At 36.7% G+C, this 15,000-nt stretch overlaps 1 protein-coding gene across 1 annotated transcript in view; it reads right to left on the bottom strand.

Moving 5' to 3' along the window:
* Positions 1-15,000, bottom strand: part of LOC115222753 (rhomboid-related protein 3-like) — a 425,612-nt gene that overhangs the window by 21,045 nt on the left and 389,567 nt on the right. Inside the window, exon 9 of the mRNA XM_036511760.1 lies at positions 1,973-2,085. Within this exon, the coding sequence (XP_036367653.1) occupies positions 1,973-2,085 (113 nt within the window). The remainder of the gene's footprint in view (positions 1-1,972; positions 2,086-15,000) is intronic.

Below are 15,000 nucleotides of genomic sequence, written 5' to 3'. Positions count from 1 at the left end.
TGACTGCTCTTTGTCTTTTTAAGTGGGGACCACTTTAAACATCATTATTATTATTATTATCATTATTATTATTATCATTATTATTATTATTATCATTATTATCATTATCATTATTATTATCATTATTATTATTATCATTATTATTATTATTATCATTATTATCATTATCATTATTATTATCATTATTATTATTATTATTATTATTATTATTATCATTATTATTATTATTATCATCGTTATTATTATTGTTGTTATTGTTATTGTTATTAATGTTGTTGTTTACATCATTATACAGTTAGCGTTATTGTTATCATTATCATTGTTATCATGGCCATCATCATCATCATCACCACTATTATTGCTATTATTTTGGCCGTCTTTACGATCTGAGTTTAAATTCCACCAAGGTTGACTTAGCTTTACATCCTTTTGGGGGGTCAATGAAATAAATACCAATTACACGCTGGGATTGATGTAATCAACTAACCACTTCCCCACAAATGTCAGGCCTTGTGCCTATAGTAGAAAGGATTATAATAATAATAATAATAATAATAATAATATAGTGACGTATATTTGCCATTTGAATATAGCTAACCCCCAAGGGTGGATGCTACTGTAGTTTGTAGCCCCAGGAGGACACCTCCTCCAGCTGGCTATAGACACACTTTCTGTGCCCTATCAGTATTTGCAAAGGGAAGCCATCCGTCCCGTCTTCAACTTATGATACACACGGACTCGAGTTTCAGGGTATTGACCCGTCATCGGCATGTGACAATCATAGTTGTCGATCTTAGGGGTTAGCCATATTCAAATGGCAAATATACGTCACGATGTGTTGCTGCTACTGTTTATAACTCGCTCTGAGATTTATCATTATTCCCCACCGCCCTACCCTGTCCCTAGCCACATTCGGATGGCTAACGTCCCTTATGTTATGGAGCAGTTACTGTCTATATCTCGTTTAGAGAATTATTATTGCTGTCGAACAGATTTTCTACATCAGTAAATGTATTTACTGTGAAAATCTTTATATAGATAGCCTGCACAGAGAGTCGTTCGTCGAGGGGCGGTGCCTGCCATACGTTGATAATAGGCAAACACCTTGAAACCTGGGTCCGTATGTGGCATCCGCTTCTTCGGGGAATGATCTCCCTTTGCAGGCTAGAGGACGCCGTGATGGCGTCAGCCCTCCTGGTGACGTTGATGATCGCCTGGGGCTAAATGCATCAGTAACACCCCCACCGCCCTGCCCTGTCCCTAGCCACATTCGGATGGCTAACGTCCCTTATATTAATAATAATATTATTATGATTTTATTCTGAAATATCATATCAGACTAGGGATGACTAAATTACAACAATTATTCATAGTCCTTTCTTTCTTTTATTCTTTCTTTTTCTTTTACTTGTTTCAGTCATTTGACTGTGGCCATGCTGGAGCACCACCTTTAGTCGAGCAAATCGACCCCGGGACTTATTCTTTTTGTAAGCCCAGTACTTATTCTATCGGTCTCTTTTGCCGAACCGCTAAGTGACGGGGACGTAAACACACCAGCATCGGTTGTCAAGCAACGCTAGGGGGACAAACACAGACAGACAAACACACACATACATATATATATATATATATATATATATATATATATATACATATATTCGACAGGCTTCTTTCAGTTTCCGTCTACCAAATCCACTCACAAGGCATTGGTCGGCCCGGGGCTATAGCAGAAGACACTTGCCCAAGATGCCACGCAGTGGGACTGAACCCGGAACCATGTGGTTGGTTAGCAAGCTACTTACCACACAGCCACTCCTGCGCCTTTGTTTGTATTATAGTGCATTGTTGTGTCATTCAAAATATTTTATTCTAAACAGAATTGTATAAAATATTTTGAATCCAGAAGTATTCAAAGAAGATGCATTGGAACCTGCCATTGTATGGAAGATAGAATTGAAACTGGATTACTCACCTGCTAGAACTCCTGCTAAGTAAACAGCACCAATACGAAAGGATCCATGCACCATTTCCAGAGGTATACCAACCAAAACTTGTACTAACATATTAAAAAACAAGTGAACCCATCTGAAATGAGACGTGATAAAAACTGAAGTGAGCTTGTATTTCATGAGAGAGGGGGGGGGTAGAGAGAGCGAGAGAGAAAGAGTGTGTGTGTGTGTGCATTTTTGCATTGATGTGTGTTTGTGTATATACATATCATGTGATCACTTGACCAACCAGGCTATTAGATGTTGTTACACACCACTGGTCACAATGTGCTTTTGCAATGTTCTAGCTTTCAAATGATGCCACCCTGCGGGCTGGATGACCAGACCAACATTCCACCCACCCCCACCGATCGAAAGAGGATTGGAGCCACGTGAAATGAAGTGTTTTGCTCAAGAATGCAACACACCACCCAGACAGGGAATAGAACCTACAATCTGGCAATCATGAGAGCAGCAACCTAAACACTAGGCCACGTACCTTTATGTATATGCTTATGCATGCATAAATATATCAAAAGTTGACAATCTACTCTAAATTTTGCCCTTAATTATTCATAAACCCCTACGTTATAAATTCCTCCTCCTCATCATCATCATCACCCTCAGCATCCCCTTTCCACGCTGGCATCCTTGGATTGTTTGACAGAATCTGATGGGTCCAAGGATTGCATCAGGCTCTAGTGTCTGCTTCAGCATGATTGCTACAGCATCATGCCTTTCCCAATACCAACCACTTTACAGCATAGACTGAGTGTTTTTTACATGGCCCCAGCACTAGTGAGCTCCCCATGCAGCTTGCAAAATGACTAATCCAGATTGATGGTAACGGTGCTGGTGAGGGGAGGGATCATTTTTCGTTTTGCTAGGAGGATGACAGACTAGAGCAGGGGTTCTCAGCAGGGTTCATACGGACCCTGGTGGTTCACCGATGCAATATAGTAAATTCAGAGTCCACGGTAATTTTTCAGGGGCCATGAAAGGACTGTACATCAGATCAATATTGTTTATACTTCTACACTAAAGAAAATATTTTCACAATGTTTTTTAATTAAAATTCCTATTAATATTTAATTATAAAAATAAAATAGCATTTTTTAAACATCAAATCGCTATGAGGGCCCATCTGAATAAAATAGGAATTAAAGGGGTCCATAGGCAAAAAATGGTTGTGGACCCCTGGATTAGAGTATGAGAAAAGTAGGAGGTGGGTGTAGAGTAATTTCTTGCAGAGGAACTGCATGCTTACTCACATTTAGTGGGGCATGGAGAGAATAATCAGCAGGAGCTGCAAAGAGGGGGGGCCATGAGGAGAACATTAGGCGATGTTTCGCTTGTCGTAGCACAAGTTTCCGTCGATTTCCGTAAAAAACTTTTATTTTTTTACATAAGTAATGAGAGCGAAAGAGACTAAGAGGAAGCGATTTTATGACGAGGAAATTTCTCTTTGAAGTCCCCGTGTGTGTGTTTGATGGGGTGTGGGAGACAGACAGTATGTTGTGTAAGTGAAGTGCTTCTGTTAGTGTGTGCGAAGAGACAGAGAGAGTAATGTGTGAAAGAGAGAGATAACTGAAATTTTTTACTCGGTGTATGTGTATATGTATGTCTGCATGTATGTGTGTGTATGTATCTATGTATGTGTGTGTGTGTATGTGTGTGTGTGTATGTATGTGTGTGTATGTATGTGTGTGTATGTATGTGTGTATGTATGTATGTATGTATGGCCGATTCAGTGTTTACATTTTTTACGGAAATCGACGGAAGAAATCGACAGAAACGTGTGCTACGACAAGCGAAACTTCGCCGAACATTATGTAACTTGCATTATATAATTAGCACAATGATGTCATGGTCCTCATCAATGTCTTCTTGCAGATCGTTTCAATTTGTCATCCACACATTAGTGAAACAATTGTAAACGATGGAATAAAGTATGGCAGCATCTCCAGTCTTCACTTATCATCTCTCTCTCTTTGTATATATATATATATATATAACTGTCTGATGAACGGGAACATGAAACTCTGAGTAACAGCTTTTGTTATATTTCTGCTACTTTTAAATAAAGCATATTACTCTACCTCTGGTATTTGAGTACTCTTTTTACCACCTTGTTTCACATTTATGTGCTTACTCCAGTTTTATACCATATTAAATATACATACACCACACACAAACATACACAGATGGACAGATAAATGCACACACATACATATAGACAGACAGACAGACATATATACACACACACACACAGAATGAGCTTTGTAAGGCAAACTACAAGTTTTATACCATATTAAATATACATACATACACCACAAACACACACACAAACATACACAGATGGACAGATAGATAAATACACACACATACAAACAGACAGAGAGAGAGACATATATATATATATATATATATATATATAGATATATATAGAGAGAGAGAGAGAGAGAGAGAGAGAGACATATATATATATATATATATATATATATATATATATATATGTCTCTCTGTCTGTCTATCTGTATGTGTGTGTATTTATCTATCTGTCCATCTGTGTATGTTTGTGTGTGTGGTGTATGTATGTATATTTAATATGGTATAAAACTTGTAGTTTGCCTCACAAAGCTCATTCACAGGTATCACCTAACAAATGGTATCTCACAGCAAGAATGATATATCACTGAATATACATCTGCAATTCTGTAACGTTCTGGAGAGTTTTGTTATACATTCATACATACATACATGCATGTATATAATATAATATATATATATATATATATATGCAGTCAGTAGGTGAAATATAGAGATGTTTAATACAGAAAACGTTACTAATGCTCATATGATTTAACACCTAAACTCCAAAGTTTTTATGAAGGACTTGGTCCATGAGGTAAAAAGTTGCTATAAGAGGAATCCAGGTAAGCTGATATAAAGATAGTGATGCAGGTAAACATGATTAGGCTTGATATATATATAATTATACATACATACATATACACGTATAGGGATATGTATAGATACAAAGCTAAATATATTCAGGAGGCAAATATATATGTACAAGCATATAAATATTTATATATATATTGACACATAAATTTATTTTTGCATGGAGTATAAAAAAATATAGGAAACTAAGGTGGGAATGCATAGTTTTTGAACTCAACAGCTGTTTCTAGAGGCTCAGAATTACATAATAGTTTTAATGTTTATAATTAGCAAATGGATTGTGCAAAACGACATGACTATGCAACCAGTAGATGGAAGCATAGAGACATTATTGTAATACTGGCTTCCTTCATCAGGACGTTAAATTGTTCAATTTCCCCTCCTGTTAAAAGGGATTAGTGGAAGACAGAACAAAACAAAGAAAGATACAATGAGGCCTACAAAAATAACTGCTGAAGCAGATTTTCTACAAATGGATATCCTACCTGATACAAACCTTCACCTGTTTCCAAGCAAGGTTATATTTCCTCATGACCAGAGAGACTTTAATTGAACATTGGAAATGAAGTACCCTGCATGCATGATGGTGACACGCATTTATGACAATCATGTGAAGTCAAAACAAGGAGACAGTAACACACACACACGCGTGCATGCATGCACGCACACAGCCACACATAGACACACATATAGATATACATACAACAGACATTTTTCGGCTTTTGTCTCCTGAATCCACTCGCAAGGCTTTTGTTGACCCAAAGTAGTAACAGAAGACACTTGACCAAGGAGTCATGCAGTGGGACTGAACTCCAAACCATACGATTGAGAAGCAAGCTTCTCACTGTACAACCACATCTAAACTTTTTGCCACTCATGTGTGGAGCCTGGTGCAGCCTCCTGGCTTACCAGATCCCGGTTGAACCATCTAACCCATGCTAGATAGACGTTAAACGATGATGTTGATGATAATGATGTGTCTAAATCCACACCCACAGTCACAACTGTGCCTATATGTATATATTAACAAAATTACCATGATGTTACCCAACACATCCACTGAAAACTCAAGGTGAGATAACAGTCACTGTTATCCGTTATCAAAGAGCTCTGGAAGTGGGCCTCATTGGAATGGTCTTTTCAATGATCTGGCAGTGGGGATGCTGGCAACGGGTAGTGTCAGAGCTATGCCGTCGGGAACTTCGGTTCCTGGTAGGGCCACCGAAGGTGGATTGGTCTGACACCGAATGGTATTAGGGCCACAACCTGGCAGACGGGGCTCTGGTGAAAATCCTCGAAGTGTCTGTTTCGGCAACCGGCAGCTCCTCGGTTGTTCTGTCCCTGCGTCTGCAGACAATCTGCAGCAAACAGGATGTCTCTACATGCGGGATTGTCGGAGATCGCTTGTTGAATCCACATATTCCCATGAAACTTCTTCCAAGGAAGAAGCCGACTCAGCCCACCCAGGGTGAATGTCGCCACAAGTACAAGTAAGTAGTATATGATGCATATACACCCTGATCACAGTAGCAGTCCCTCTGACTACCATTTGTCTAAGCCTCATTATATTCTTTTATACTCTAGGCACAAGGCCCGATATCTTTGAGGAAGGGGGCTAGTCAATTAGATTGAACCCAGTACAAAAGTGGTACTTAATTTACTGATCCCAAAAGGATGAAAGCAAACTCGACCTCGGCAGAATTTGAACTCAGAATGTAAAAGACAGACGAAATACCACTAAGCATTTTGCCCAGCATGCGAACATTTCTGCCAGTTCACCGCCTTTACGCTTCATTATATTGCCACAAATGGACTACACCCAACTCTTTTTCTCTTACACACACACACACACACATACACATCTATCAATTTATCTATCTACACACACACACACACACATATGTATATATGTATGAGTAGGTGAAATATTCTGTAGTCTGCCGGCCATTAGGATGTAAGTCCTACAGATACATAATAAATATAAATATATACATATATATACATATACATATATACACATATTCATTTGTGAGCCACAGATATGGATGTCTATGAATGTTATTACAACACAATGCTGCCAGTCAAATACAAAAACAATACATACACACAATATATACATATGCATATATATCTATATATACATATATATGTACATATATACATATGTGGATGGACGGATGAATATGCATATCTACATATATATATATGTATGTATATATAGAGAGAGATATACATATATATGTATGTATACATACATATATATATATATACACATATGCATACATACACATATATATACACATATACATACATATATATATATATATATGCGTACATACATATATATATGCATGCATACATGCAATATATATATATATATATATATATATGCATACATATATATATATATGTGTGTATATATATATATATGTATGTATGTATGAAATGATGTGCATATGTGCACTGTAAAAGTGATGCTCATAGGAATATATTTAAATATACATAATGAAATAGAGTTGTAAGGCTCCAAGATTTATGGCACAATAGAATATATTAGGTGTTTATATATTCTCCATATACACAGACATGGAAATGAAGTCTGCATTGGTGCATGTGACTATGTACACACACATACACACACATACACCACGTGCATGTATATATGTATGGCATTGAGTATGAAAGCTATAAAATAGACAACGGTTTATATTTGCTATGGAAATAAAATATAATGTATATTACAGTTGTCTCTTAGAAGCTATGTGTGGTTTTATATATGGGCCTGACATTACCTGTGAGATTTACAGGTTTTTATGGTGTAACAGAATATATACATATATATATATATATATGTATATACATAAAGACAAAGATATATGTCTAGTTCTGTGCTTGTGTTAGTGAATGTGTGTATCTCTGTATCTACATTTCTATACATAATGCAGAATACAGAAAACAGACATGGTCTCTGGAAGCTGTTTTGCAGGTAACCAAACTCTAAGAACAATGATCTGAAGAAAAACACATGCACATAATTATGCATCTAGATATATATATATATATATATTTCAACAATTGAGGGTAAATTAATTAATTATTAATCAATTTCACCAAGTATTCAGTATGCAAAGGGACATTTAAGGCGAATTCAAATTATTACATTAATATATAAGGGCTTAGTAAAATAAATTACTTTGCCGCATACTGAACTCATTAGAAATAGTAGCCAAAAAAAACTTTTTTAAAACTATTTCTAATACTTAAAGAAAACCTCTCTCATATAGTGTTTGCTCAATTCAACTCACGAAAGTATGGGGGTAAAGACATTAAAAATCAAATGCAAAGGTTATTTGAGAACGTACATTTCAAGATTAGTCAACTCGACATTTCTATCATCAGCTCAGAACTCCTTGGTTTGGATTTGAAAACACTGAAAGTGGGAGCATACCCTTTTGCTTCTTATCGCTTCTGAAGATCTGCTCGAAACTAACAGTGCCAGCAAACTCAAATATGCAAGCGAAGAATTTCTGCTCTCCCCTTTCCACCAGCGTGGGTTAAAATCAGTAAACACTATGCTTTTTTCGGTAAAATCCGAGGCATTAAATAGAGAGAGATGAATTATAATTTCAACAATTGAGGGTAAAATTAATTAATTATTAATCAATTTCACCAAGTATTCAGTATGCAAAGGGACCATTTAAGGCGAATTCAAATTATTACATTATATAAAAGGGCTTAAGTATTATATATATATATATATATGCACATAGATATGCATATATATATACATGTGTGTGTGAATATATATATATATATATATATCATGTCACGTGACCGTGATCATGTGACTGACCAGACCATCAGATGTTGTTACACATCGATGGTCACAATGCGTTCGCATTGTTTTAGCCTTCGAATGACGCCACCCCGCTGGCTAAGCGAATAGGCCAACAGAAGAAAGAGTGGGAGAAAGAGTGGTGAAAGAGTACAGCAGGGATCGCCACCCCCTGCCGGAGCCTCGTGGATCTTTTAGGTGTTTTCACTCAATAAACACTCACAACGCCTGGTCTGGGAATCGAAACCGTGATCCTATGGCCGTGAATCCGCTGCCCTAACATATATATATTATATATATATATATATATATATATATATATATATACATACATACATACATACTCACACACACGCATATATATATACTCTTTTACTTTTTCAGTCATTTGACTGGTCATGCTGGAGCACTGCCTTTAGTCGAGCAAATTGACCCCACGACTTATTCTTTAGAAGCCTAGTACTTATTCTATCGGTCTCTTTTGCTAAACTGCTAAATTACGGGGACGTAAACACACAAGCATCGGTTGTCAAGCGATGTCGGGGGGACAAACACAGACACACAAACATACACACACACATATATATATATACATACATATGACGGGCCTCCCTCAGCCTCCATCCACGTGGGACTGAACCTGAACCATATAGCCACTCCTAAGCCTATATATATATATGAGGGGGCGCTGAAAAGGTTCCTGGCTTTGTGTAAAAGAAAATACAGGAGGATCAATTTATTATATCCTTGAATTTCTGTAAGTCCTGTATATATATATATATATTGTGTGTGTGTGTGTATGTATGTATTTATGCGTACACACACACACACACACATGTATATATATATATATAAACAATTGCAGCGTGAAAGGTGTTTATGAGCCATTTAAGAAACACACAAAACCGTTAGATTCACTTCAACATTTAAATTGTCAAAATATTTTCGTCGCTTTGAGACCGCGACCTGTTCACTGACAAAGCTTCGTCTTGCAGCACGAAGCTTTTTCAGCGAACAGGTCACGAGAATTCACATACAAAACAAAAGATGAAGACAGGTGGTGTATTAGTTTAATGCTCAGGAAGTGAAAAAGTTTTTAACGTTTCGAGCCTACGCTCTTCCACAGAAAGGAACACAGAAAGAAACAAGGAGAAAATAAGGCATGTGTAGTGGCTAGTGATCTACAGAATATTTGATAGTCTTAGCAAGGTATTGTTCACCAAAAGTGCTCAACAAATGTATGAATTATTTGGAGGTTATGACACAAGTCTGTATAGTAAAAGAATTAGCAATAAAAGCCAGCTTCTGGTACATAATAGTAGAAATATGTATGATCTGGACAGGGCCTATACGAGGAAAGATATCAGTGGGTGCATTGTCCAAAGGACTGGGAACTAAATAGAAGCCCTTCAAAATCTAATATTCAATATCCTAGGGAAAAAAGGGGTTCACAATCACCTGATTTCTCTTCAGTCCCATTGTCTTCGGTTCCATTTGGGACAAATGTCTTTTGTGATAGCCCTTGGCTGACCACTGTCATGTGAGTGACTTTGGTGGAAAGAAACTATGTCGAAGCCTGTTGTATTTGTATTTGTATATCTACACATTCTTTTCTTCTTTTACTTGTTTCAGTCATTTGACTGCAACCATGGTGTAGCACCGCCTTAAAGGGTTTGTAGTCGAAGAAATCAACCCCAGGATGATTTATTCTTTCTAAGCCTAGTACCTATTCTATCAGTCTCTTTTGCCGAACCACTAGGTTATGGGGGACTTTAACACACTAACATCGATCATCAAGCAATAGTGGAGGGTGGCAAACAGACATAAAACACACTCACAGACACATATATATATATATATATATATACATACACATACATATATATATATATATATATATATATATATATATATATATACATACACATATATACATATATATATATACACAATGGGATTCTTTCAGTTTCCATCTACCGAATACACTCACAAGGCTTTGGTCAGCCTGACACTATAGAAAACACTTATCCAAGGTGCCACACAGTGGGAATGAACCCCTGAATCATGTGGTTGGGAAGCAAGCTTCTTACCACACAGCCATGTCTGCACCTATATATATGTATGTGTGTGTGTGTGTGTGAGAGAGAATGCTTGTTCTCTCTACTCTGCCACCATCAACCCCCTCCCCTTAACAATCTGTGTTGGTTTGTTTGCATCCCCATAGCTTATGTGCTTAGCAAAAGATACCAATGGACTAAGGACAAGACTTAAATCAAGTACTGAGATTGATTTGCTTGACCAATCCCATCAAAGTGGTGCCCCAGCATGGTCATGCTCCAGTGACCGAGATAAGTAAAAGAAAAGAATAAAAAGGAAAACTGCTTAAACCTTGAGATGATCTTGTGATGGTGGAGGTGGTGATGGTGGTGGTGGTGATGATCGTGATGGTAGCGGTGTTGGTGGTAGTTGGGTTGGTGGTGGTAGTGACAGTAGTGGTGGTGGTGATGATGGTAACAGTGTTCGTGGTAGTTGTAGTGGTGGTGGTGGTGATGATGATGATGGTGGTGATGGAGTTGGTTATGGCGGTAGTTGTAGTGGCGGTGGTGATAGTAGCAGTAGAGGTGGTGGTAGTGGTGGTGGTGACAGTAAAAGTGTGGCGTTGGAGGTAGTTGTAGGAGCTGTGTTAGTGGTCATGATGTTGGTGATGGAGGTGGTGGTAGTTGTAGTGGTGATAGTGGTAGTAGAGATGGTGGTGGTGATGACAGAAGCGTTAGTGGCAGTGGTGGTGGTCATGTAGATGCTGGCTGGAGTGGTAGTGATGACAGGCAGCTATATACAGGAATATACTTAGATTAAATGAAGATGTAGTAGGCCGAATAAATTCCACGAGTCGGAATGTATGTTTATTTTGTTGCTTTGTTGTTGTATTTGGTTTTGGTGATGTTGTTGTTGCTGATGATGATGATGATGTTGATGTTGTTTTTTTGTGTGCCTCGTATTTGTATTTGGTTGTTGCAGACATCATCTCAGTTGGACAGAATATTTTTATATACACCAGAAATGGGTAACTTTATGAAAACAAAGACACACATAACAAAGTGAAACCCAGTGTGTGTGTGTGTGTGGATGTTTATATATGTATGTATGTATGTATGTGTATATCTTTATGTATGTGAATGCATGTGTATATGTAAATATATATACACATGCATATATATGTGTGTGTGTATACATATATATACATATATATATCTATATATGTATATATTATTGTATATATATATATATATGTGTGTGTGTGTGTTTGTGTATAAGGAAAGATAGATAGATACATACATACATACATACATACATAGACAGACAAATGCATATGTATGTTTACATATTTATTTATACATAAATATGTTTATTTATGTGTATGTCTGTGAGTATAGATATATTATATATAATATATATAATATATATATACATATATATGTATACACGTATATATATATATATATATATATATATATATATATATATATATATATAAAACTTCTTGTAACTCTGTATATGTATACGTATGTATTAAAAAATCTATCTATTTATATAAGATTTTTTTTACTTCAAACATTCTCCATATTGCTGCCTCAGAAAAATGCCAAAGAGAATAATAATAATAATAATAATAATAATAATGATAATAATAACAGTAATAATGTTAATAATAAAAACTCTATTAATATTAATGTTAATAATAATAATAATAATGGTAATAATAATAACAACATAAAGAGACAAAAAGGAAAAGTGATGAGTCTTTGGAATGAAAGGAAGCAAAATTAGATGTATATATATACAGGAGAATAACATCAACAGTACATAAAATAAATAATGAAAGGTTATATAATAATAATAATGAAAAATTATAAAAATTATAATAACAACAGCAGGTATAATAATAATAACAATAACGACGATGATATAAGCCATCCACCAAAGCCTTCATATTAAACAGCGCCGTTCTAACAGAATGATTTGCTCACTGACTATAACCACTACTACTACTCCTACTACGACCACCACCACTGCCGCCACCAGATGTCCAACACCAACAGATAGTAAAAGCGATACTAAATGTTACAGCTGTATAACAAATAGCTGAGATGAGTATTATGGCTTGTGGCATGGTTTTGTGGTTAAGAAACTTGCTTCCCAACCACACGGTTTCGAGTTCGGTCCCACTGCATGGCACCTTGGGCAAGCGTCTTTTTTTTACTATAGCCTCGGGTTGACCAAAGCCCTGTGAGTGGATTTGCTTGGAGAAGGATGTAGCAGAAACTTGAATAATATTTGTTACTTGTGATTTAAACCCGGTCAATCAGCAGCTGGTGTTAAAAGGGGTCTGAGGGATCATCAACCGAGGGATTGTGCTGTGTGATGAGGCATGGCATGCGTGTTGATGGGACAGCTATCATCATATCATAAATATATATAAGCAATCATCATATCACACATACACACACATATAGATAGATAGATATATTTCTTTACTACCCACAAGGGGCTAAATACAGAGGGTACAAACAAGGACAGATAAACGGATTAAGTTGATTACATCGACTCCAGTGCGTAACTGGTACTTAATGTAGGTTGTGAGCTGGCAGAAACGTTTGCATGCTGGGCGAAATGCTTAGCAGTATTTCGTCTACCATTACATTCTGAGTTCAAATTCCGCTGAGGTCAACTTTGCCTTTCATCCTTTCGGGGTCAATAAATAAAGTACCAGTCACGCACTGGGATCGATGTAATTAACTTATTGCCTTTGTCTGTCCTTGTTTGTCCCCTCTATGTTTAGCCCCTTGTGGGTAATAAAGAAATAGGTACTTAATTTATCGACCCCGAAAGGATGACAGGCAAAGTCGACCTCGGTGGAATTTGAACTCAGAACGTAACAGGCAGACGAAATACGGCTACGCATTTCGCCCGGCGTGCTAACGTTTCTGCCAGGCTCAGTGAATCCAAACGAAGAAGATCAAACAAGAAAAAACAATGATGCAAGGACATGGTACAAATACTCAGGAAAGGAAAGAAAGAGGATTTTACATTTCGAGCTAAGCTCTTCTTCAGAAATAGAGGAAAGTCCAAAGGAAAGGAAGAAGGAGGAAGAAAATCGCCAACGATACACACGTGGTTACATTTTGAAATCATCATCATCATCGTTTAACGTCCGCTTTCCATGCTAGCATGGGTTGGACGATTTGACTGAGGACTAGTGAACCAGATGGCTGCACCAGGCCCCAATCTTGATCTGGCAGAGTTTCTACAGCTGGATACCCTTCCTAATGCCAACCACTCCAAGAGGGTAGAAATATATATATATATTTATATCTAATTAATCCCTAAGCAATGATGGCGGGGGGAGGGGACTCAAAGGCACAAAGACATAACAACACCAACACACACACACACAGACACAGAGTATATAGTAAAAGACACTTGCTCAAGACATCAGGCTATAATAGAAGATACTCGCCCAAGGTGCCATTCAGTGGAACTGAACCCAGAACCACAGGACTGGGAAACGAACTTCTTACCACACAGCCACACCTGTCCCCCTATGTTTTTGCTATATTTATTTGTAGCTTTTTCCATGAACACACAGTTTTTTTTTTGTTTTTTTTTACTGGTTTGGCTTCTTAGTTTACAACCAATTTTTAAAATTTTATCTATTTAGTAATTTATTATATTTATTTATTCATTTTGCTGTTGTTAAATCTCAAAAGTAGCAAGCATGCAAGCTGATGACATCTTTTTTTTTTGTTTTTAAGCCCCCTCCTTTTGGGTTTTTTTTGTTTTGTTTTTTCTTTAATCAGTTATGATTGTTTTCCAAAATATACCAATTTAGTTGCATCACTTTGCAAAACAAATTAAAAAAATTGAAAAAAACAAAGACAAGCTGACAGAGACATATTTAGTATGTAGCAGATGCACAAGTGCAATTAACAGGAAGAATATCTATAAAGCAGATTCTTTGAAATACTCAATGGAATTCCAAAGATAAAGTGAAAAACTTTCATTAACTAGTTGACGAAATTAGTGAAGAGAAAAAGTACTCCAAAAATATAGTTGCAAGCAGGACTGGATTAACACCTATAGAAGCCCTAAGTACTTAAAGGTTGCTCGTGTGTGTCTTTATCGTGAGTTTCTGGTTGATTTTTCAGTTACTTT

Source organism: Octopus sinensis, linkage group LG21, assembly GCF_006345805.1.
Source record: "Octopus sinensis linkage group LG21, ASM634580v1, whole genome shotgun sequence".
Lineage (NCBI taxonomy): Eukaryota > Metazoa > Mollusca > Cephalopoda > Octopoda > Octopodidae > Octopus > Octopus sinensis.
Note: the sequence above shows the minus strand (reverse complement) of the source record. Positions and strands in the feature narration are given on the sequence as shown.